Consider the following 25,876-nt stretch of genomic DNA (forward strand, 5'->3'; position numbering starts at 1 on the left):
AGCCAGACCCTTGGTCAGTCCTGTGTCCATTTGTGGACTCCATGGTTTAAGAAGACTATTGACAAGCTGCAGTGTGTGCAGAGAAGGGTGACCAAGATGATACAGGTTCTGGAAATCAAGTCTTATGAGGAACAGTTTAAGGACTTGGGAATGTTCAGCCTGGAGAAGAGGAGACAGATGGGAGAAATGATAGCCATCTTCAAATATCTGAGGAGCTGTCCCCAGTAGATGATGCAAGCTTGTTTTCCACTCCTGAGGGGAGGACCTGAACTGATGGATTCGAGTAACAAGAAAGAAGATTCTAACTAAACATTAGGAAGAACCTTCTGACAATAAAAGCCATTTGACAGTGGAGCAGACTCCCTTGGAAGGTGGTGGACTCTCCCTTCCCGGGAGGTTTTTGAACAGAAATTGGATAACCATTTGTCAGGGACTCTTGAGCAGTGATTCCTGCAACTCAGGGTGTTGGGCTAGGTTATCCAGGGGGTCCCTCACAATTATGATTCTATGAAGATTCATACCCATAATACTATCAGGGTGGTCATAGGTTTTCAATAGTTTTTACATATGGAAAAGTTTGGGGGCAGATGTACTGCATGTCCAGTTAGTGCATGGCCCTGAAACCCTCTAACTTTTTATACCACATATGTTCTGGCTTGCCTGTTTTTTGTCCAGAGGGCAATAATGCAATGGCATTGGGGAAGTGTCACAGAACATTTCCATCCTCAGGCATTCATTGCCTCCTTCCCCACCCCCACCCCCTCCTGCCTACTACTGATCCAGCTCCCTTTGTTTCCTTCATGGATACATTCCAAAGAAGCAAAAAGCAAAACAAAAAGCAAACGAATTGTGGGCAGGGCAGCTAATACCAGCTATTTTCATTGTGCAGAGGAGGATAGCTCTGGGGTGTGTGGTCAGTTGGGGAGGGCTTTGGGATTTGAATATTTTTGCAACTGTCACTTCGGGCAGAGATTGGTGAATCCCAGCTGTTTCCCCCCACCTTTGCCATGTCACTGTTTGCTGTTCTGTGCCATGCAGAGCTGGTCCTACCATTGAGCAGAGTGAGGCAACTGTCTCAGGCAGTCGGTTTGGGGCCACATAAAAAGGCACTCTTATTAACTATAAAAAGCACTTAACTATTAAAGCGCCCAGAAACTGCTCAGGAGGAGGAGGGAAATGAGAGCAGCTTAGCAATATATAGCATGATAGAATTGGGGTGCTGGCATGGATGTCATCTTTGGATTTCACCCCCAAACATAGAAGGAACGAGTCAGACCAGTTTGTTAAGTGGCCCAAGCCAAGTCCATTAAGCATCTTTTTACATGACTAAAGAATTGGCCCAGGACAGGTGTGTTGTCATAGAAATTACTGGCTAGTGATGCTTCCAGAAGAAGGGGCCAGACTTTCCTCCTTCACCTGATTGTAGGCAATGTCATTCTGGGGGTAGGAGAAGAGCAGGTCAGTCTTTTCTAGTCTTGTCTGAAGCTGGGAAGTCACAGGTGTGCGCTGGCACCTCTGAAGTCTCCCATTACTTGGGGAGTGGGGTGCATGTAACAATACAAATTAAGGACAGGGCAGGATAATGGAGCCTGCCTCTCTGGTGTGCAGCCACAGCAAACCTAAGCTGAAAAACGTGTTATGAACCCCTTGGAGTTGTGTTTTTACCATACACATTGCACGCACATGCTTAAAACAAAATGCGATATTGTGGAATATGCTCAGAGAAATCTGAGAGACCAAATCCCCACTCAACTATGAAGGCTCACCTTCTTGAGATAAAATTAAAAAATTCCTTCAGTAGCACTTTAAAGACCAACTAAGTTTTTATTTTGGTATGAGCTTTCGTGTGCATGCACACTTCATCACACTTCTTGAGATAGTTTGTCAGTCTTTGGTCTCTCTCTCTCTCTCTCTCTCTCTCTCTCTCTCTCTCTCTCTCTCTCTCTCTCTCTCTCTCTCTCCTTAACCCCACAGAATTATCGTGAAAATATTTTTTTTTAAATATATTTTATTAATTTTCCAATTAAAACCAATTATATCACATTCATTATTTCAAATTATACACATATATATATCAATCAAACCGAATGTTATGCCAAATCGTCTAAAGAATTTTTTATTTGGGTTCCCATGCTTCAAGAAATTGGGGATTCCTCGCAACCGTCCACTGCCGTCTTTTTTCTAAAGTTCAAATCGTCCTCCAAGTTCATAATAATCCAGATCTTCCCCTTACAGTCACATAGATGTTTTCCACTTTCAACCGATTGTTTCCCAGCTGCTGAGATAAATATCAAACGAGGTTTCACAAATGTTCTTTCTCCTGTGTGGGTTAATCAGTCCAGCCTCCCCATAAATCTTCTTAGTCTGGAGCTCCCTGTTGCGTCGAAGCAGCGCCATCTTAAAAAGCTCAAATCACTTTCGTTTTCTCTCATAGCCATGAAGATTAACGATCTTTATAAAATTTACAGCTTTTCCAGGCAGAAGACCCAAACATCAAACCATAAACTCTTGGTAAATTAATGGATCTCCTTGCCCTATAGCTGAACTTAGCTTCAGGTCGCTGCTCCAATTCAAAGTGCGTCACAGCTCATAAATCCTCCGGACGCGTCCAGGACTCCTTCCGTCCGACTAGGGGGGGGGGCTTTTCTCATCGGCAACTCCACATCTTTAAAAAATATGCTCAGTAACAACAGTTTATAAAGTTCAACTCACACAGTCTTTTGCTTCTCTTTCACTCCAAACAAGCCAGGACATCGCGTCTGGGAAGGTACGAAGTAACTCATATGAAGAAAAATAAAACTCCATTCCCTTATCGCTCCGTCCCCATCAATCCTTCTTCCAGATGATATACAGCCTTTAACTCCTCTCCCTCAGCAGCATAGATTTCTCAGCAGTAAACAGCGCTTCTTCCCCTCCTTCTGAAGTATGTCCATAGATTTAAGCCTAATTATCTTCTTTAACCATGGAAATCCCCGCCATGCAGATTAGCGTCCGGGAGTCCTGGCCCTCGTAAGTGCTTTTCAGCCCAAGCTCCCCCCACTCCATAAACAGTCGGAGTGGGTCTGGGGGCATCGCGGGCCAGCGGCCCCTCTCCGTAACCCCCGGAGAGGGTAGGGGGTTGCCATTTACTCCCCTAGCAACCGCCAAATTCCTTACGAAGGTCAGAGGGATGGAAAACAGGTCCGCCATTCCTGCCGGCGGAAACCGGAACCCAGAATTATCGTGAAAATAAAATGGGGATAAGAGAAACAGCCACATGCACTCTCCTGAGTTCCTGGGAGGAAGAGGCAGCAGCAAAGGTAAACACGAAAGAACAACAGTTGAAGCTCCCATTAGGAGATAATGCAAGGGGCATTTGAAGGGACACAAACTCACCCCAGAGCCCTACTCCTCCCCCCACATGCCTCTAAGGGCCAATCCAGGTGGTATTTTTTGAGGAAGCATGAAGTCAGAAGAAGTATCCTCCTCAATAGGAGCAGACCGACTTTCACCTTGCCAGATCTACCTTATTCTTCACTAGGACCCCGAAGCCCAACAGCTGGGACCAGACGCAAAATTGTTGGGCTGCTAGCTGAGGTGTGGCAGTCGGGTGCTTATTCAGAGTATTGAAGGGAAGATTTCAGGGCCCATGGAAAAATACAGGCTACGTTTCCTTTCCAAGCCATAGCCTCACCTGGGATAGAGGCATTAACATGACAATAGGTGCTGACACCCCATCTAAGAGGAATTCTGGGACTGGGCAGCATTAGTGCCAACTTCCTGGGGCCCTGGGTGTCCGAGCACCCACCAAATTCTCCTAGCTGCCGGGTACTCGCAAATTTCAGTGCCAGGGCCATGCACACCGCATGGCACCCACAGCCCTGGACACCCACAATCGCAAGGCCACGTTGCCACTCCTGCTGGGCAGACAGAAGGTTGCCAGGGCTATTGGGTAGAAAGTGACAGGAAAAGAGTGTCTTAGGCAAGGTCTGCTGGGGGGGGAAAGGGAGAGGCTGGCTGAAGGCCGGCTGGGTTTGACTCCAGGGTTGCACTGCTGTGAGGGACAAGCCCATCTTGAAATGACCATGCTTTAAGTTCTGGATTCCCTCCATGTAAGCTGAAGATGTAAAGATGTGAATAAACCATATTTCTTAAAGCTATGGCAATCTCTGCCATGTCATTTCTCCAAAGAAGTACTAATCCTGGAACCCTGGGAAACGTGCTGTTGCTCAGCAGAGATTGGAGGTGGCACCCAGCTTTATTCATTCTTAATATGTAAAGCCGAAAGCAGACGCTTTTGGTTCACACCTGATCTAACCTGTATTTTTTTTTTCACATAAAAAGTTCAGTAAAATATTGGGGGTGGGGGGTGGTGGAATAGAACAGGCAGAAGATCCTTAATGAGCTACTCAGGGAGCCTTATGAAACTGCACCCGCAGTTTCAGCTCTGGTCAGAAACTGTTCTTCTCTGTCTGCTCAAACTCCTCATTAGCCCAGCCCGTGCTTCTTTCTGCAGAGCACTGACCTCAGACTGCTGCTGCAGCAGCAGGTGGGTTGCCAAGTCAGAAACTCATCCACAGGCATTATCACAAAAGTTCTTTTGTCTGTCCCCAAGCTTCTGTGGTGGTGCCACCAGGGCAGGACTTGGGGGCAGAGGTCTGGGGCCCAAGTCAGCATATCAAGCAAGGGAGGCGGGGCAAATGCAGAAGAGCAGATGCTCCACTTATTTCAAGAATGTGGCACAACACACACCACCATCTAAAGCACCTCCCACTCCAATAGGATCATGAAGTCCAGAGCGTGGAATTACATAACCGTACAGATATTGCACATTTGCAGTGATTGAACTGGGCCCAATTTGCAAACAATATGAAGCTGAACAATGGCTAAGCGTGAGAACACAGGAGTGTGGGGACTTAGCAAAAATCATGGCTGCTTCATTACCCCCACTCCACCCCCGCCGTTGCACCATGGTTTAGCATTACATCCCAACCCTGGTTCATGGTTCATCTCCCCCAGCCAAACCACAAGCAACAAGCCAAGAAGAAAACTTCCCCACAGGTCATGGCTTGTATGCAGAGACAGCAAAACACCAGCCTGGGTTTGGACACAATGCTAAGCCAAACCATGGCTCAGCTCTAGTTAGCGCAGCAGGAGGAGGAAGAGCAAGATGGATTACAAACAGCCCAGGGGGCGGTATAAGGCGTCAGCTTCCTCCTCCTCTGATTCAGTACTGCCATTAACAAATTCAACAGGGAGGCGGCAGAGACCAAACCGGAATTTGTTGGCTCCACTACTTACTAGCTCTGGCGCCACCTACTGTTGTCCTCCCATCCTTTGCCTCACCTTAGCCACCACTGGGCTTGGCTTGGTGTTAATTCTGTAGGTTGTGATAATTACAAGAAAGGAGGTTCTGAAACAGCATTAGGAAGACCTTTCTGACTGTAAGAGCCATTTGACAGTGGAACAGACTTCCATGAAAGGTGGTAGACTCTCCTTCACGGGAGGGTTTTAAGCAAAGGTTGGGTGGCCATCTGTCAGGGATTATTGAGCTGTGATTCCTGCACTGCAGGATGTTGGACTTGATGGCCCTTGGGGTCCCTTCCAGTATTACAGTTCTATGATTTCATGATTTTCCTCCGCTTCTGAAGAGACCTTTACACCAGGCAACTGCCTTTTTCCACTTAAGAGGTAGATGCCTCTATGCTGAAATCAAGTGAACCTTGGGTGCACACATATGATCGCACCTTTTAGCAGCCTGGAAGAAATGAACACACTCCTATTCTGTAGTCAAATTCATAGAATTGTAGAGTTGGAAGGGAGCCAAAGGACCATCTAGTCGAACCCCTGCAATCCAACTCAACAGGCATGTTTTACAACTCACCAACCCAGCTGTGGACAATAGTTAATTTATTGAGGGGAAAGGAAAGAACAAAGCCTTTATCGCCCTGACTTTTGCTATGACTGCATGGCTAAAGTGTGAAAATAGCCCATTAAGGCCGACTCTCTCTACATCCACCTTTGCCTACCTATGCTCCCCATCCCTTTGGGGCCACAGGCCCCATCAGCCCCAGCCAGGAGAGTTTGGCTCCCAAACATCTGGATGGGCACCAGGTTGGCAAATATTGGTCTACACCCCCACACACACACACACCAGAACTAATTTGTGAATCTCCTCTCATGTAAATTTCAAGGCGATTTAAAATAATGCAAGGAAAACAACTAAAATAGGTTTTAAAGTAATATATAAAACTCCAACCATTAAAGGTAGGTTTTAAAACAATACAAAGACTGACATCACACATACTCCAGCTGGGACAAAAATGTCTCCAATTGTTCCCAGAGAGAGCACAAATAGCAGGAACTTCTTGTATCTTAGCCAGCAGCCACGCTGTTCCTCAAAAGAGAATGAGGCTAGGGGGTCCAGAGGCAGTACAGGACCACCTTAACCACAGGAGGCAGAAGAAACAATTCTTTAATGCTTGCCTTTTGCAAAAACAAACCACACCAAAACATCCTATCCAAGTCCTTTGCTCTCAGGCTATTTGGGAGGGCGTCAGGGCGATGAATAGAGGCTTTGCCCCACCCTCATCACCTTCCAAGACATGGATGGGTAAATTGTCTGTAGAAAACCCTACATGATCTGCACTGGAGGTGTGTTGTGCTGTGTGTATGTGTGTGTGTTGTTGATGATTTTATTATTTATACCCCACCCATCTGGCTGGGTTTCCTGCCTGCCTGCTTCCCCACAACCACCATCCCAATGAATCCCTCCTTTTCTGACACATCTGTGCCCTGTGAAGCTGGGGAAAGGGAGACAAATTCTACCCAACAGCCTTCCCCAACCTGGTGCCCTCCAGATGCTTAGGATGGCAACTCTGACATTCTATTCATTTAGGAAATTTATTAAATTGCTTCATACTAAAAAAACAAAACAAAACCTAAATGCAATAGACAAACAAAAATTATATGCAATACATTCCTAACACGGGCGTAGCCAAGAGGGGTCAGGAAGGGGCAGCTGCCCTCCCTAAATCAATAAAAATAACATAGCTAACTAAGGTTCTGCCCACCCCCCACAAAAATTCTGGCTACGCCCATGACCCATGACACAATCCCATTAAAATACCATTGTGCTGTCCCCAGATAAATGGTGGCCAGGATTCAGTTATTCTTCTGAGAAGACAGATTGCAATTAAAATACGTCTTCCAAAGTTTCATAGCCTGTCGGATATCCACCAGAAAGAAGTTCCATAACAAGGAAAAGGTATTTTATGCATGCTCAGAAATACTTCTTGCCTTACATGTCTACTACGGCTGCAAATATTGGTCCAAAACATCTGGACAACACCAGTTAGAAAAACCTTTTGTACATTTTTGGAGTGTGGGGTGAGTTGCCTCTTGTGACACAAGTTTGGGGAAAAGTTTGTCCCTCTTCTAGAGTCATTCCCATTTGGGTACTCTGTGGGACAGCCGGACGCAAACTTGGTGGGGATTGAATAAACCCTCAGTCAGAACCAGAAGCCTCCTGAAAATATGTAGAAGTTGCCTCTCCTGTCCTCCCCAACCCAACTCTGGTATTCCAAATCACTGTTTGACCCACCCACAGCCCCCCAAACAACAGTCTGTGCTTGTTTTAATGAATCTTCTGTGTGTGGTTTTAGGAGAGGCTGGAGATGGTTTATTAGTACACACACACAGCGCCCATGTGCATAGCACTTTACAAAGAAGGAGAGACCCCAGTAAATAACTAGAAAACAGAGGCAATGGAACCATAGAACTGCAGAGTTAGAAGGGACCCCAAGGGTCATCTAGTCCAACCCCCTGCAATACAGGAATCACAGATGTTCTACTCTATTCCTCTGTACATAAACATAAGAGCTGGGTTAGAGCCACAATCTGGAAATGTTTGCACACAAACAAGAGAGCTGCGTGCACAACAGCTCTGAGCGCAGATGTCTGCAAAGTCCCTTGTGAAATCAATGGCTAGCATTGGAAGAAGGGATCCCAGAAAATGAAATCATTTGGAAAGCCAACTTCCCTGGAATTCAAAAAGTCTGAGATGACACTAGTATATGCGGGGCGGAAAGCTCTTCTCTCTTGGCTGGGAACTTGGCAAGGATTGTTATTGTTACACAGGAGATACAGTAGCTCCAGAATTCAGTTCTCCCACTGTAGCCCAAAATTACGCAGGCGAAAAGGTATGCTGTACATACGTAGGAGCACTCTTTGCTTTCCTGGCCCAAAGTATTTTCACAGCAAGAGCCAAGATGTGGAGGAAGCCCATTACACCCACTCACCCTCCAATTTTTTGCAGGTTAAATTATCTGCATTGGAGCAAGAACCAGTCCTACCTCCCTGGGGCACCCTGCACAGCCACCTCAAGGTGCTAGTCCCCGTTTTCAAGCCCTTTGCTGCTTGGTGCAAAGCAGAAGAGGGCAAAGCAAAGCAGCAAGCAGGTGCAATTGACGCTGCTCTGCCCGACTTCATTCTGCATCCCTCCACTCTGCCCACGATTCTTCTGCCCTGGGGTCAACTCACAAACCCCCAGCTTCTCTTCTGCCTGGAAAGAGGGCTTCATCCAGGAGTCTTTTCCAGCCTTCCTTGGAATCACAAGATCATAGGACATGGAAGGGACTCCCCCCCCCAAGGGTCATCTAGTCCAACCACCAGCAATGCATCACAGCCGAAGAATCCAACCTCTGCTTAAAAACCTCCTAGGAAGGAGAGTCCCACCACCTTCCGAGGTAGCTGCTGAGGACCTTCTGCATGCCAAGCAGCTGCTCTGCCGCTAAGGTAGCGCCAATTCCCCAACCCCTTATGCTGCAGGGGGGACAAACAGACAAGCGATCTGCCTTAAGGGAAGGTCCCACCCTGCCCCGTCCTGATAATAGTGCGGTGGGGTAGCTCATCTGGACTTCTGGAAACCCTCTTTCGACGGTAAGGGTTATCATCAGATGACTTCCCTCCTTTCAGAAGTGGGGAGCCAGTTCTGCCGGATTTGGACCCCCCTCCCTGTTCCGACGGCCCCCCCCACCGCGCTCCCGCCAACGAGCGAGGGAAAGGGAGTCTAGCCTGACGCGCCTGGCCGCTACGGAGCCGCTGGGAGAGGACGGCACTCTGCAGGCGCTCAGAGACACCCTCTTCTCGGAAGACGCCTCTCTCGGCCGCAGGATCGAGAAGGAAGGATGGGAAAAGGAAGGAGCTTTTTTTGGGGGGGGGTCGACTCACGATTTCCACGATCATCAGGACCCCGAAGAGGGAGCGGAGGAAGTCGAGGTCCACCGAGGAGGAGCGCAGCAGCCCACCGCCCTGAGCCCCGGCGGGGGTGCTGGTCCGGGTACTGACTTTGGCCGGGAACTCGGGCATCCTGAGGCTGCGGTCGGCGCCCCCCGGAGGGGGATCGGGCCACGAGAGGGGCCGGCGGAGCGGAGAGTCGGGCTGCTGCTGCTGCTGCTGGGGATGCCTCGGAACGCTGGTCCAGGTGCCTCGAAGGCGCGTCCGCCGAGTAGAAGCAGCAGGAGGAGGAGGGAGGCAGGCAGGCAGGGCAGGGCGCCGCCGCCGAGCGCCCAAGCCCCCGGAGGGCGAGCCCAGCCGCCGCCAGGCAGCCGGCTTAACCCTTTCCCGCCCTCGGGTTGCCACTTTCCTGGAACAAGCCCTGCAGCTTTGGAGACCGCAGCTTTCTCCGCAGGGAACTCTTTCCTTGGCATCAGAACGTTGGTCTTATCATAGACTCTTAGAATCATTGAATTGCACAGCTGGAAGGGACCCCCAAAGGTCATCCAGTCCAACCCCCTACTGTGCAGGAAGTACAGATAAATAATTCCAGGCATACAGGAGTGCCAACGTGGCCCCGCGACCGTGTGAGCCCAGGGCCGTGGGTCCCATGCAGTGTGCATGGCCCTGGCCCCTGGGACCGAAATGTGCCCCTTCATGCAGAATTTTGTGGGCCCCAAGGAGTTGGCTCCCATGCTGGCAGATGGCCTTCCGACCTCGGTTTAAAAATCTCCAATGAATCTCAGAATCATCGCCTAATCGTAGAGTTGGAAGGCCCAACTCAACACAGGAGTCACCCTTTCTTTCTCTCACACCTGCAAAGGACCTTTGCTTTGTGCCACTCCTCAAAAGCCTCCCTTCTCCTCCTGACATAGCAAAATGGGGGCAGGGGGAGGAAGCACCTTGAACCACATGGGCCTTACTCCTGGATGACAAATTATGTTAATTATTGACATAGGACGCTGCACTGTACCTTATCCAACTGATAGTCCATCTAGGTCAGTATTGTCAACACTGACTGGCAGCAGCTGTCCAGGGTTTCAGGCAAGGGACATTCCCAACCTTACCTGGATGTTGCCCAGAATCAAACCTGAGACCTTCTGCATGCAAGGCAGATGTTCTAGCCACTGAGCTACCCAACCTCCCAAGGATGCCTGCTCCTTCGTTCCTTTTGATAATGAAATTCATCTTAGTAGAATATTCATGTCTTTGTGTTGGTGGTCAATCCAGCCCATTCTGCCTGCAGGAAGGGCATGAAAGGAGGATAGAAATGCACTTGCCTCGCTTTTGACCTTTTCCCTGCTTCTGAAGAACCACCTGCTATGTGAGCAAGGAAGGGTGGAACCCTAAGCACAGTTTCTGCAGAGCACCTCCTGAACTCAGTCCGATTTACTGAGCAAAAGTCAGGTGTAGCTAACTTTTCAGGGGGGGGGCTGCATCCCACTGCTCAAGCCCTCCAGTCAAGTTCCTTTGTAAGGCAATGTTCTTAGCTGGCCACTTCAGTGTCCTCATCAGCATCCCCAAAGAATAAGCCCAGGCTGCAAGAGCGACATCCAAGTACTGGTGTTTTCCAGGCTAATGTATGGGCCTTCCCACCCCCACCCCTAGCTGTTGGGTAAGAGAACAATAGCCAGAGGTTGTGTGTGAGCTGAGCTGGAAGCAGGCTGGCAGCTGGAGACAGACGTGCTTGTGCTGTGCTGCATCCAAAGCTGGGACTAATGGAGATGCAAGATCTGTTGGGGTGTTCATGCTGTGAGCCCCACTATCTTGTGCTCAGGTTGGGTATATGTGTAAATCAAATCATATATCCTAAAGCAGGAGTCAGCAAACTTTTCCAGCAGGGGGCTGGTCCACTTTCCCTCAGACCTTGTGGGGAGCCGGACCATATTTTGAAAATAAAAATAAAAATGAACAAATTCCTATGCCCCACAAACAACCCAGAGATGCATTTTTTAAAAAAGGACACATGCTACTCATGTAAAAACACACTGATTCCTGGACCATCCGCAGGCCAGATTTAGAAGATGATTGGGTCGGATCCAGCCCCCGGGCCTTAGTTTGCCTACCTATGTTCTAAAGATACCATAGCCTCTCTCCCAACCATTATTCTTGGGAAACCAAACTCTGGTCAAGCAGTGGAACCTCTGGATTTTCTCAGCACTTGGAGACTTGGGTGGTGAGTGTCGTAGTCTCATTGTTGAGCAACAACATGCAGAGCTCAGTGGAGTGGGAGACCAGCCAACCGGCAGAGTCTCTGAGATGGACTTACCTGGAGGCAGAGTCAGCATCCAAAGTCAGGGCCAGGCAAACAGCAATCCATGTGGTCAGACAGTCCAGGGGTCAGGGAATTCAATGATCAAGGCTCACAGGAAGTAGCAAGGAAGGGCCAGGATCTACAAGCATTGCTTCCTGCATCTGACTGCTGCTGGAAGCTCTGCTTAAGAGGCTTGAAGCCAGCTGATTCTCACCAGTGCCTTCTCCTCTGTGTCCTTGAAGGCTGATCAGCTGCAGGTGGAGTCTTTCCACCTTCTCCCCCTTCAGACTGCTATTCAGCTGGTGAAGCTGACTCCTGGCCCATGGCAGCAAGTAACAATATCTGTCGGAGGGTAGCCACAGGGATTATTTTATTCCATCGTGTGAGCTGGTGTGCTTTTTGTGGTTAGACAAGGAAAATTAAGTGACCTTATGTGTTTCTCTATTTGCATTGGCTGCCCAGGAAATTAAGAGTAGGGTTGCCAGACTCAATAGAGGACAGGACTTCTGTGCCTTTAATTGCCCTACTCTCTTTTGAGTCTGGAAACCTTAAAGAGAAACCAGCAGACCCTTTGCTTGGAAATTAAACAAAGGATCTGCTGGTTTCTCTTTAAGGTTTCCAGACTCAAAAGAGAGCAGGGCAATTAAAGGCACAGAAGTCCTGTCCTCTATTGAGTCTGGCAACCCTAATTAAGAGCCAAAGTTGTGGATGTCTTTTTTTCTTTGTTATGGCTTACAAATAAAATTGTTACTACTTCTACTTTGAGACAGGTTCCCATAAATGGTGGCTGGGGTGTCACCCTTATGGCAGAGTCTATCCCTTCCACTCATAAGGAAGCTGGCTTGTGCCAGCCCCCAAATCTCAAAGCAGACCTGGAAAGTACGCACAGACGCTCTGCCCAGAGAACAGAGAAACCATTGGAGCTTCATGCTGGAGACAATTAATTTTCAACAGAGCAGAAAATGGCCTGAGAAACATACCACTCTGTCCGGCATACACAAGCATTTTCTTTGCCACAGGTTGCCTCTGATCAAACGGGTTTGGCAGGTCTCAGAAAACTATGCAACCCCCACTCCTTTAAAACTAAAACAGAGCCTTTTCTGATGATAGACTGCACTAGTCTGATGCCCTCTAGAGCAGGCATCCCCAAACTCAGTCCTCCAGATGTTTTGGGACTACAAGTCCCATAATCCCTGCCCACTGGTCCTGTTAGCTAGGGATGATGGGAGTTGTAGTCCTAAAACATCTGGAGGGCTGAGTTTGGGGGTGCCTGCTCTAGAGGTACCCAGTCCCAGTCAGCTTAGCACTATGTTGGGGATGGCTGCTGTAGACCCTTGCCTTTCCCTCTATCTATCTATCTATCTATCTATCTATCTATCTATCTATCTATCGTCCAGCAGCACCTTAGAGACCAACTAAGTTTGTTCTTGGCATAAGCTTTTGTGTGCATGCACACTTCTTCAAATACCTTCAGATACTTTCCCTTAGTGGCAGAGTTAGGGTGTGGTCCGAGCCCCCAGAAAATGCTGTAGTGTGTGGTTTAATGGTTAGAGTGTCCGACTGTGGTCTGGTAGAGACCAGGGTTCAAATCTCCCCACTCGGCCTTGAAGCTCACTGGGTGACCTTGCAGGGCAGTCACTGCCTCTCTGCCTAATCTACCTTGCAGGGTTGTTGTGGAGATTAAATGAGGAGGGGGATAAGAACCATTTATGTCACCTTGAGCTCCTTGGACTATAAATACAATACAGTACATAAATAATAAGTAAAACTAGGGGTGCAGATAATACCCAACTTGGCCATTCCTGGAATGCTGGATTTGAATCAGGCTCACAATGGTTTCAAATCCTCCCTGGGGGGCAGAGGAGATCTGTGACTTGATGGTTTTATTGCTATTATTATAATTTGAAAATACAGAGGGTGCTCCACATTTGATCAAGGATGGGGAAGAGGGTGTTCAATGTTTCCCCCTCTTTATTATTTTATTAATTCATTAAAATACCACTCCAACCCTACATTAATTAATTAATTGATTAAAATATTTACAACCTTAGCCCTATATTAAACTAATATTGGGGCAGGATATGAGAATACATTTGAAATGATCATAAAATTAATAAAACAAACAAATGAAAAGCAAAATTAAAAAATTCCTTCAGTAGCACCTTAAAGACTCAGACTAACATGGCTACCTACCTGTAAATGAAAAGCAGATAAAATAGTTATGAAAATGCCAATACAGTGCAGTGGTTAGCCTAGGACCAGAGAGACAAGGGTTCAAATCCTGACTCAGCTATGAAGCTCACTGGGTGACCTTGGTCAGTCAATGCCTCTCAATCTTATAGGGTTGCTATGAGGATATTAAACATTATTTCATTTTATTTTAACAACTACAATAACATTAATAATAATTTATTACCATTTACCACCATTTTCATAGGTCCCAAGGCAATTTACAAACCGACAATAAAAGCAACTAAAAATTGTGGGATGAGGATATACATGTAAATGCAATAAAACAACAACAACAACAACAACAACAACAACAGGTATCTAAACAAAATTGCCGACTTTGTATAGACAGGGCGGTGACATCTTCCAGCTACCAGCTGATTGATGATGGATATTTGTCTGACTTGATCTGCCAATTCTGCTGGGTTAGTTAGAGTATGAGACTCTTAATCTCAGTGTTCTAGGTTCGAGTCTACGTTGGGCAGAAATCTCCTGCAATGCAGAGGGTTGGACTAAATGACCCTCTTTGTTCCTTCCAACTCTGCAATTCTGTGAATCTATGATCAGATCCCATCAGCAGCCTTGTTGGGTTTCCTTTTCCAGAGCCTCTGCTAGCATTATTCAGTGCCTTCCACTAGGTGACAGACTTCTAAAGTCTATTCTGTTAGATGCTTCCACCCGCTGTTTGCTGCCGTGCTCACAACAACCCTGTGAAGTAAGCCGAAATTATCATTGGTGTTTAAATTCTTGAACCAATTCGAACCTGCATTCCTGATGGACAGCTCGGGCTCTGGGATTGACGCGGGCGGGCACTACTTTCAATTCCACACCCTTTTAAAACATGGAGAGTGATGGAGGCTTAAAAGATGCGCGCTAAGAGGAATCAGAGATTCAGGAATTCTGCATCGAGTTCTTTGCAAAATAACATTGCACCCCTACATATTTCTTCGCAAAATAACATTGCACTCCACAACTATCTGCACAAAAGTCGGAAGTGGTCAAAGACAAATACTGTAGCTCCTTTCCTGTGTTCCAGGAATTTTTAAAGTCTGTGTTATTTTTAAACTCTGTGTTAGAATTCGGATTGAGGGGACGTTTACACAGGGCAGTGGTAATTCAGAGTCAAAGGGCACCTCCTATTTTGAGAACAGTTAAGCATGGCTCAACGCTGCTGAATCTCCGTTGTGATTTACTTAAGGCAGACTTCGTTTGCTGGGACAACGAGATTAAATAATGTAAGTAATAGTATTAACATGATTTTTTTTTAAGGAAAAAAGAAAATATTAGCGCTCTTTGTCAGAAGTGGGATTCGAACCCACGCCTCCAGGGGAGACTGCGACCTGAACGCAGCGCCTTAGACCGCTCGGCCATCCTGACAAGCTGCCTGAAACGCGCTCCCTCCCATGGAAGAGATTTCGAAAGTGGATTGGTGCACGTACTGCTCCGCTAACCACAGGCTTGCGCAGGCGCAGTTGGACTACCTTAGATGTTGCCTCCCTGTTGCCCTTCGCTCCTGATTCTCGCTTTCCTTTGTCAAGATCAAAGGCAGGTTTTGTTCCCGCAGGAAGGGGTCTGGCTAGGTGCGCCCTGGGTCTTAGAGCCCTCTGTTTCCCAGAGGCGGAGGGGGCTAGAGAGGGGGAAATGGGTTTCAGGATCGCCGTCCCTTATTTGTAAGCGCGGGGGGAGCGAGTCTCCACCAACCCGGGCAGGTGCTGAAAAGGGGTGCAGCAGAGAGGATCGGGCCCCTGAAATGCTGCAGGTCGGTTTCTATGTAGCCTCTGATTCCAAGCGGGCTTCCTCCTCTGTAGGTGTGCACTGTGCCGGACTTGCGTATAAGCTAAACAAGCTATAGCTTAGAGCCCCACTCTCTTGCCCCCCCCCCAAAAAAAATTTAAAGGAAAAAAACCTGAATGTACATTTCCAAAATATAAGATAAAAAAACAAATAAAATAAAACCTACATACAGCAACAGTGTTTTGTGTTGTGTAGGCTCCTATGATATAAGTAATACACATTTTGTTATGTGCAAATGGCTTTAGATACCTATTATGTCCATAAATTACCATATACGGTAGCATATATTCAACACAAAAACAGTGACAATTTGTTGTTGACAAAGGACAGCTGGACATTACCTTCAGTAGCTTAGAGCCTCATCAAACCTAAATCTGGCCCTGAGTATGGACACACAGTCTCTATCCCAGCTATTAGGCATGTTGACTCCTGTTGGGAAGCTGCTTGAAAAACATCCGGTGAAGGAAGGACCATCACCTTCCAAGGGAGCCCATTCCACTGTTGGACAGCTGTCAGAAAGTCATTCCTAATTTCTATAAGGCGAACCCCACATAAGAGATAGGGACAGACCCTATCTCCACCAGCATCCCGCTTCTTACTGTGGTCAGTGGGTTGGCTCTGGGAAGCCAAGGAGGGTGTGAAGGCAGCAGCCAACTTTCACCCCACGTGCTGCCCAGTGTCCAGAAGGGGCTCCATTTCATGGCTAATAGCTGTCAGTAGGTCTGCCTACTGTTAACCAATATCAAAGAGAACCATAGTACTGAGTGCTGATGGCTGGACAAGAGTGTTTCTTCATAGGCCAGCCCTCCAGAGGTTTTGGGCTACAGTTCCCATCAGCCCCAGCCAGCTGACACAGTGGCCTGAAGACTGATTTGGTGGGCCAGGGGGGAGGGTCTGGCCTTGGCATCCCACCAGCTGCATTCCAGGCTCATTGCCAAGCTGTGACCACTGACAGAAGAACAAAGGCCCCACTGAGCATCCCTCTCTCCCCTTGGTTCTTTCCATGACTGGACGTACACATAGGCTTAAGAGGAGGAGGGCAGCTCGTCTGGGTCAAAACAGATTGGGTGAGAGTGCCCATTGGATAATGGCTCTCAGCGTGCCAAGCAGCGTTTCTCTCATCCAGCTGGCATTCAGCTGCCCAAATGCAGAAGGACTGCAGGCAAGCATTGCCAAATGATGAGGGAGGAAGAGCAAGAGCCATCATGGCTTGTAGCCATCGATAGCCTGCTCCAACGTGAATTTGTCGAATCCTCTTTGAAAGCCATCTTTAAAGCCTGTAGTTTAACTCAGTGCTGTGTGAAGAAGGACTTTCTGATGTCTCTCCTGAGCCCACCAACATTCAGCTCGTGGAACTCCAGATGTTGCAGGACTCATAACGCCCACCAGCCCCAACTAGCATGCCCAACAGTCGGGCAGGAGATGCTGCAGTGCTGCAACATCCAGAGGGCCACAGGTTGTCCACCCTTGCTGCAGGGGGTAGGTTCTGGTTCACTCTAACACCAGATCTTTGAAGGTAAAAGAGCACTCCTGGGAGCAAGCTCCGTGGAAGTTGTAGAGAACATGCCCTAACAGGTTCCTGGCACCAAAAGGACCCAGACTATACTTTTGCAGTTCCAAGATGCCTGTAGCAACCCTCTCCTGCAGCCTTTGCCAGATCATTTAGACCTCAATTTCTTTTGGACCCAGCTGGCCATTGTGGTCCACATGTCTGGAGGGCACCAAGTTGACCCAAGTCTGCTCTTCTAGAAGCAGCTGAAAAAACTACCGTAACAATTTGACATTTTTATTTCCTCCTCCTCAATAAAAGGGAAACATCTTTACTTAGAAAGAACATTTAGTGAAATGTTCCATCCTTTCACTTCCTTCTCTTACTTGATCTTTTGACCTTCCTTTATTTACACCTCCCGATTCACTGAAGTACCGTATCCATAGGAACACAAGGAGAGCCTAGATCAGGCCAAAGGGGGCACATCTAATCCAGCACCTTGTTCTCACAGAGGCCAAATGAATGTGCCATAATGGGGAGCCTATCAATGGGACCCAAGTGCAACAGCAAGCTTCCCCACTTGTTAGTCCCAGCATGCTGCCTCTGGCAGTGGAAGTAGAACATAGCCATCTCAGCCAGACCATTTTTAAAGCCATTCAAGTTGGTGGCTGTCAATCCTGTGAAAGTGAGTCCCACAGTTCAGCTATGCCCTGCGTTAAGTGCAGTACTTTCTTTTGTCTGCCCTTCTGAATCTTCCAGCATTCAACTTCACTGAGGCCCCCAACCTCTAGTATTATATGAAAGAAAAACATATCCCTTTGCAATTTTCCCACACCATGATTTTATATATTTCTATCACGTCACCTCCTTGCCTTTTCTCTAAACTGAGAAGTCCCAGATGTTGTAATCTTTTTTCACAGGGGACTTTATTCAACCCCTTGATTATTCGGGTTGCTCTTTTCTGACCCTTTCCCAGCTTCATAGTATCTCACCCAGGCAACCACTTCCTGCATCAGAAGCTGTGATCAGGTCAGCCAACCCGATAAAAAGCCGTTTGACCTTATTCTGAAAGCACTTGCTTCTCTGCTCCGGTGTGGATTTTGCAGGTTGTGCTGACTTTGGGGACACGAGGAACAAGGAATATCAATTTGATATATCAGGTTGGCTGTCCTAACTGTTTGTCATACCCAACAGTGTTCAAGGAATGGGATGATATAGCTTGACCCCCCATTTTTATTTTTATTTTAAAGTTAAGTGCAAAGCATATCAAGTGCTGCTCTTTGCGTCCCAGGAGAATGTGCAGAAAGGGGCCAAAATGGAATGTGAGCAGGCAAGACACACAGAGATACGGTATGTTGGTTATGGTCCTGATTGGCATAGATTGGCCCCGTTGAAACTAGTAGCCAGAGTCTGAGGCTGAGGCCCTGACAGCCTACAGGCAAATCCTTTGAACACAGCAGCTGACCTTTTCATTTGCCCCTAACCAGCACAGTGTTGTATATGATCCTCAAGGTCCCACAAATGAGAGGCAGCCCCACCTGAAAAAGCATCATGGTGAGTTAAGCTTATGTGCAAGGAGAGGGTAAGTAACACCCATTAATTATCAAATTAAAATATCTCCAGTGAATAAAGGCACATTATTATTAATATAATACCAAATTGCAAAGATGCGCTGGATTATGGAGAAAGCTAGAGAGTTCCAGAAAAACACCTACTTCTGCTTCATTGACTATGCAAAAGCATTTGACTGTGTTGACCACAGCAAACTATGGCAAGTTCTTAAAGAAATGGGAGTGCCTGATCACCTCATCTGTCTCCTGAAAAATCTCTATGTGGGACAAGAAGCTACAGTTAGAACTGGATATGGAACAACTGATTGGTTCAAAATTGGGAAAGGAGTACAACAAGGCTGTATATTGTCTCCCTGCTTATTTAACTTATATCCAGAATTTATCATGTGAAAGGCTGGACTGGATGAATCCCAAGCTGGAATTAAGATTGCTGGAAGAAATATCAACAACCTCAGATATGCTGATGACACAACCTTGATGGCAGAAAGTGGGGAGGAATTAAATAACCTTTTAATGAGGGTGAAAGAGGAGAGCGCAAAATATGGTCTGAAGCTCAACATCAAAAAAACCTAGATCATGGCCACTGGTTCCATCACCCAGTAGTGATGTATGGAAGTGAGAGAGGTGGATCATAAAGAAGGCTGATCGCCAAAGAATTGATGCTTTTGAATTTTGGTGCTGGAGGAGACTCTTGAGAGTCCTATGGACTGCAAGAAGATCAAACCTATCCATTCTGAATGAAATCAGCCCTGAGTGCTCACTGGAAGGACAAATCGTGAAGCTGAGGCTCCAATACTTTGGCCACCTCATGAGAAGACTCCCTGGAAAAGACCCTGATGCTGGGAAAGATTGAGGGCACAAGGAGAAGGGGACGACAGAGGACGAGATGGTTGGACAGTGTTCTCGAAGCCACCAACATGAGTCTGACCAAACTGCGGGAGGCAGTGGAAGACAGGAGTGCCTGGCGTGCTCTGGTCCATGGGATCACGAAGAGTCGGACACGACTAAACGACTAAACAACATTATTATTAGCCTTTAATGCCACCTTTTTCTCCAAAGAGTTCAAGGAAGTGCACATGGTGTCCCTCCCCCCAATTTAATCCCCACAATAAATTTGATTCATTGGCCTTGTGCAACAAACCTGCTTGTCCATTCAAACTGGACTTTTTGCAATAAGGAAAGTGGGGGGGGAATGCAGTGGACAGTGTGGAGTAACTATGGTATGGTGTGGGGTTGTCCAGTCTCCCTACAAAAACCCAGAATGAATGCTTAATATTTAGCCAGTGTCATCTAGGCTCCCTGCAAACTTTGTGCAAAGAAATCTGAATGGATGTTCATTGAACAGGTCTTTTGTCTCTCGATGAACCTGCACCTAACACTGAGAATATAGGAAATTCCACAGGGGGGCAGTAGTTAAGCTCACCAGGAACTAGAGACTGGTTTTCTGCTCCTCCTTTACATAAAGCGCCCTGCTCATTGCCACCTATGATATATTATTTTGCCATTTGAGGAGCTGTAGCTGCAGCAGACCAAGCATTCATGTTGCCATTTTTTTCCCCTAGGCTTGTCAGCTTTTGATGCAATTTAGGGATTGGGGAGCAATTTGATCCAGTTTGCATTTAAAAGCAAATCTACCAAATTTGAACTTTCTGAAGCAATATGCGAACTGAAACACACTAATCCCTCACATTTCACACTTCTCTCCATTTTGCAATGCAGTTCTCCAGCCAACTGATGTACAAAAATGCATATACACTACTAGGATAAAACACAAAAATGCACATAATAGTGAAAATAACAAAAAGAAATTGCATCATATTAGAAGGAAGTGCTTTGCAGAAATGTGTGTATTAGGCAAAATAGCATGCAAATAAGTATAGTAGGAGGAATTCACACAACAATGCTGATGAATTTTCATGATTTTTTTAAAATGCAAACTGGTGTAGAAATCTGGAGAACACAGAGAGAAAAACAAACCAGGCAGATTCACCAGTCTCTAGCAGGGACTGTATATCCTGGAGGGAGCAAGATAGGAAGCTGGCAGAAACTGGACTGTGTGCCAAGGAATTCAAGCCAAGAATTTCCAGTTTCCCCTGCAAATGTTCTGTCATAGTTGTGAGGTGCAGCCAAGCCAATATTTTTCCCTGGGATTTTCCCACTGAAGGCTATTCTTTGACAGTTTAGTGAAAAAGGAAATTTGTGAGCTAGAAAAAAACTCCAAGCTGGATGTTGTTGCTTTTTCATCCAAAAAAAAGGCCACCGCATTTGTGCCTGGAGAAAGGCCACAGAAAACCACACTCCCCACAGAAAGCAGCATCTATGAAATGTTTCTGTGTGTCAGGTTCCTGTTAAAAGCACAAAAACAAGCACGATTAAGAGCGAGAGTGAGAGAAGTGCCTCTTTGATTTCAGACCCACAAGGCACAATTCTCAGTGATAGGTTTCTATGGGAAAAGGAAGGCATATTGACAAGAAACCCAGGATGGCAAACAGACACATGGTTCAAAAACAAAGAAAACATATTCTAAAAGATGTCAAAACATTCCAAAAACAATTACAATTAGAACCTTTCTAAAAGCTGTTTACAGCTAAAAACATTCTTCCATCTAATGGCCTCAGGGTTGCTAGGAACAAAGTTCATCAGCCACCAAATACACCTAGGTGAACAGGAGTGCTTTCTAATTTCTTATGAAAGCTAAGAATGATGAAGATGGGCACATCTCGCTAGGGAGAGCATTGCACAGCTGGGGAGCCAACACTTAAAAGGCCCTGTCCCTTGTCAGTGTCAACTGGGAGGTTGTGGACTCTCCTTCATTGGAGGTTTTTAAGCAGAGGTTGAATCTGCCGTGGATGCTTTAGTTCAGGCATGTCCAACAGGTAGATCGTGATCTACCGGTAGATCACTGGACATCTGTGGTAGATCACTGGTAAATCAGTGGCTCCCCCAAAGAAGCTAAAAATCATTGGCTCCCCTAAAAAAAGCTCAACATATTTGCCCTGCACCCCTAAAATGACCTGAACCACCAAAAGCAGGGTTTTCCTTCCTAAAAAAGAGCTCAACGCCGCTTTCTTCTTCCCTAAATAAGTTCAATAACTTCTACGTGAACCCCCCACAAACAGGGCTTTCCTTCCTAGAAAAAGCTCAACAACTTTGACCTGAACCCCCAAAAGGGGGTAGATCACTGCCAATTTTTAACTCTTTGAGTAGATCGCAGTCTCTTGGAAGTTGGCCAACCCTGATTGTTGATATTCTTGCATGGCAGGGGGTTGGACTGGATGACCCTTGAAATCCCTTCCAACTCCACAGTTCTATGATTCTATGATTCAACGCCTGCATGACCCCAGACCATGACACCTCTGCTTGTGGGAGGTGGCCCAAAGTGCCAAATAAAAAAGATGCTGCAGTCATTGCAGTTCTTCAGCTGCAGCCTGACGTGGTGCACTCTAGGGAAAGCATTACTACTGTATTTGATTCGGCAGATGGCATCTCAACTGCCCCAAGGAGCCACTAAACCCATGTGCTTCAGCCTTGTTGTTGCATTACAACTCCCTTCACCCCTGACCATTGGTGTTTGGAGTCCAAGAACATGTGGGGACACATGGTTGAGGAACTGTGCACGAAAGCTAGGAAAGTTTCCTTCTGGTTACGCAGTGCACATTGTATCAGGTTTTCAGCAGTATTTGTATGTTTGACCCCTAGCTTTGTGGAATTAGTATTCTGCTAAGACTACTTCCAAACATGAAATACACAGATTATCTGTGCAGGTCCAAACACCTCTGAGATGCAGGAGCCAAAAGTGGCTGTCCCCGTCAGCCGCCGCCCTACAACGTCACCTCTCCCGTTTGTGGTTTCTTCTGTTTCAGGTGAAATGTTTATCAGGGCGTTATGCAACCCATTCCCTTCTCATTCTTCTCTCTAGGCACTTTTCTTCTACCATTTAAGGAGGCAATTAGCTTCTCTCGACAAGACGCTTCATGCCCAGTATAATCTGAGCACTGGGCTTATGGGGGATCAGCCAGGAGGAGGAAGCTCAGCAAATGGTATTTTCCAAGGACATGCAGGTGATGCTGTTCAGAGCCCTGTTGCATCAGACCAAAGGCTCATCTGGGTCACTGCCATGTTTGTGGCCCATTCATCCTGATTAGTCCATGGGGAGATTAGCTGGCTTGGGTACTTAAGCATTCATTCCAGTTGGTTTGCAGGGAAGTGTCAGACATCCTTGCGCCAAGTCAATATTATTCCATACTTTCCAGTACACTTGCCTATTATTTTTCTCAATCACAAAGAGTTCGATTTTGGGGGTTGGACAAGCAGGTTATTGAGCAACAACTCCCAATCTGCTTTAATTGTGCAAACTGGATTTGCCAGTATGTGGCTGAATCTCATCCCAAAATAGCAAGAGCATGGAAGCATCATCTTGTCTACAGGGAGCAACCGATGGGGAACTCACAGACAAGATGCGGATGTAATAGCATTCCCTTGCTCTTTCACTGCACAATCCCGTGCAAGCTGATTTAGAATCATGGAATCATATAGAGTTGGAAGGGGTTACAAGGGTCATCTTGACTAACCTCCGCAGTGCAAGAATCTTCTTGGTGGCAATTTTCACAGTGTTCAAGTGGACTTTCCGCCTGTGGTTAGCGGGTTTAGGATAGCTGCAAAGGCTGAGGTTAGGGTGTTTTCTTCTGTCTTCTTTGGAGTGTTTGTGTAATTACTTTAATACTTAATTGGAATTCTGCCGTGTTTAACCACACACAGACTTTATGCACCTCTTTAGTTTTTGATCTCTGCGTGGGTCATGGAGCTGTTTCATGGAAGAGAAGGGAAGATGAGCACAGGAGCAGAGGAAGCGGGTGCGGTGAGGGCAGGAGACCCCGGGTGTCACAACTTAGTGGGGTGACAAAATGCCAGGTGGCACTCACCATGGGGCCTACAGCATGCCCAAGCCATGCGTCTCTCCTGGGTAAAAGGTAAAGGTAAAGGGACCCCTGACCATTAGGTCCAGTCGTGACCGACTCTGGGGTTGCGCGCTCATCTCGCATTATTGGCCGAGGGAGCCAGCGTATAGCTTCCAGGTCATGTGGCCAGCATGACAAAGCCGCTTCTGGCAATCCAGAGCAGCACATGGAAACGCCGTTTACCTTCCCGCTGTAGCGGTTCCTATTTATCTACTTGCATTTTGATGTGCTTTCGAACTGCTAGGTTGGCAGGAGCTGGGACCAAGCAACGGGAGCTCACCCCGTCACAGGGATTCGAACCGCCGACCTTCTGATCAGCAAGCCCTAGGCTCAGTGGTTTAACCACAGCGCCACCTGGGTCCCTACGTGGTCCCTACGTGGTAACTTTGGCGCCTGCAGGCTCCACGCTGCCCCAAACAGTCCGCCCACCTCCTCCTCCTCAGCCGTAGGGCGGCTGAGTGGGAGGAGGTAGGCAGACTCCTCAGAGGCCCCACGGAGCATCCTGCCCTGGGTGCAGGGCACATGCGCCGCCCCAGGCGCCCGATCGGCATGCTCCTCCTCCTCCGCTGGATGGGCAGGGCTGTCCCAAGACATTGTGCTGCCTGAGGTTGAGCACTAAAAGACACACTCACCCAACCCCCTGCCTCAAGGCACACAGTGCTGAAGGCTGCTCAAGCAGAAAACCCCACAAGCGCCCCTCCTTGTTCCCCGACAGTAAAGCTACAATAATAAGAAATAAAATAATGTAAACATTTGTTGGTGTTTCATGATGACAACCAAGATCAGTCACTCATATATTTATATGGAACGAGCAGAGGAAACACTTGGATTCAGTCTCTTTTCTGCTCCCCTTCTTATCGTGCCAACATCTTATGTAGGGCATGTGGTAGGCATTTGAGTGGTCTAAGTGCCTCAGATAAGCCCTGCTGGGTCAGATGAGAGGTCCACTCAATTCAGTTTCCCATTCCCATCTACCCGGTATGGCCCACCATTTGATTCTGGTTTAAGCAAGCTGTACTTTTTTAAATTGTTTGGGTTGGCAGCCAACAGAGGGTTGGCCATGGTTTAAATCATTTTTGTTATTGAAAAGGCTAATGATCAACCCATGAGCAAGTCAGAGAGAGATGAAGGAAGAACAGAAAGGTGTTTTCTCTCTCTTGATTCTGTAGAATTCCAGAGACTTTGCATGTGCAAGACATCTTGGGCAATGTGTTCTGAACTTAGAACAAGCTTCATACAAGAAATAAGCAAAATGACTAAACAGGTACTAGAAGTCTTTCCAGAAGTTGGCCCTACTGAACACCTTCCAAGATAACAATGCCCACTCACCCTATAAAGAGCTCATAACCCACCTACTCTCAGCAGCCAGAAACATCATAGCCGGGCACTGGAGGGACCTGTCAGGAGTAAACATGGACCACTGGTACCAAGTAGTATGGGAAACAACCTTACTAGAAAAGCCACCAATAGATTGAGACTGACACAGGTACAAACAGAAGAGGACGTCTTCACCATGGTATGGCTCTCCTTCATCACATACACAGCGCAACAAGACAACAACACGAACCCACTGGCAGCATACAATTCAATACGGCTAACTAAACCCAACAACCCCTCCCCACCCCACGCACAAACAAACCCCACTGCAGCCAACACAAGACAACCACACCCTAGGCCACCCCAACCTGTTTCCCCACCAAGGAAACATAACAAGCAAATAGAAAGTGATGCTGAGACACATTCCCCCCCCCTTTTCATTTTTTCCTGTATACAATATATGATATAATTAAAACGATGGGAATAAGGGGGAGGGGGGGAAAGTGGGTGGGAAGGGAGAAAAAGAAGAGCATGGGATGGCGGGCATGGGCGTACCCAGGATCAAAACTAGGGGGGGCAAGGGGAGGGGCCAAGGCACGGAAGGGGAGGGGCCACAAAGTGGGCGGGAACAGCGAACTCGCGCTCCGCCGGGCTGTGCCCCTCCCTAGAAGCAGGGCTGGTGGGCGGAGGCGGAGCCCAGCCCAGCGGAGCGCGAGTTCAGCATTCCCGCCCGCCGCGCCGCGCTCTCTGGTTCCTCGCCGCGCTTGGCCTTGCCAGAGGGCGCGACGGGGAGCTGGAGGGAGGGCGCAGCGCGGCGGGCGGGAACGGCGAACTCGCGCTCCGCCGGGCTGTGCCCCTCCCTAGCAGCAGGGCTGGTGGGCGGAGGCGGAGCCCAGCCCAGCGGAGCGCAAGTTCGGCGTTCCCGCCCACCGCGCCGCGCTCCCTGGTTCCCCGCCGCGCTTGGCCTTGCCTGAGGGCGCGCCGGGGAGCTGGAGGGAGGGTGCGGCGC

General features: G+C 47.6%; 1 protein-coding gene and 1 non-coding gene across 2 annotated transcripts in view; both read right to left on the minus strand.

Annotated features, from left to right (window-relative positions):
- The window catches only part of PLLP (plasmolipin), a 20,430-nt gene extending 10,948 nt beyond the window's left edge, over positions 1-9,482 (minus strand). The window contains exon 1 of the mRNA XM_035117529.2: positions 9,211-9,482. Within this exon, the coding sequence (XP_034973420.1) occupies positions 9,211-9,348 (138 nt within the window). The 5' untranslated portion in view covers positions 9,349-9,482. The remainder of the gene's footprint in view (positions 1-9,210) is intronic.
- A 5,550-nt stretch (positions 9,483-15,032) lies between these two features.
- Positions 15,033-15,115, minus strand: TRNAL-CAG (transfer RNA leucine (anticodon CAG)). Its single transcript has one exon. It is a non-coding gene; the product is annotated as a tRNA-Leu (tRNA).
- Between the last annotated feature and the right edge of the window lie 10,761 nt (positions 15,116-25,876).

This window comes from Zootoca vivipara, chromosome 6, assembly GCF_963506605.1.
Source record: "Zootoca vivipara chromosome 6, rZooViv1.1, whole genome shotgun sequence".
NCBI lineage: Eukaryota > Metazoa > Chordata > Lepidosauria > Squamata > Lacertidae > Zootoca > Zootoca vivipara.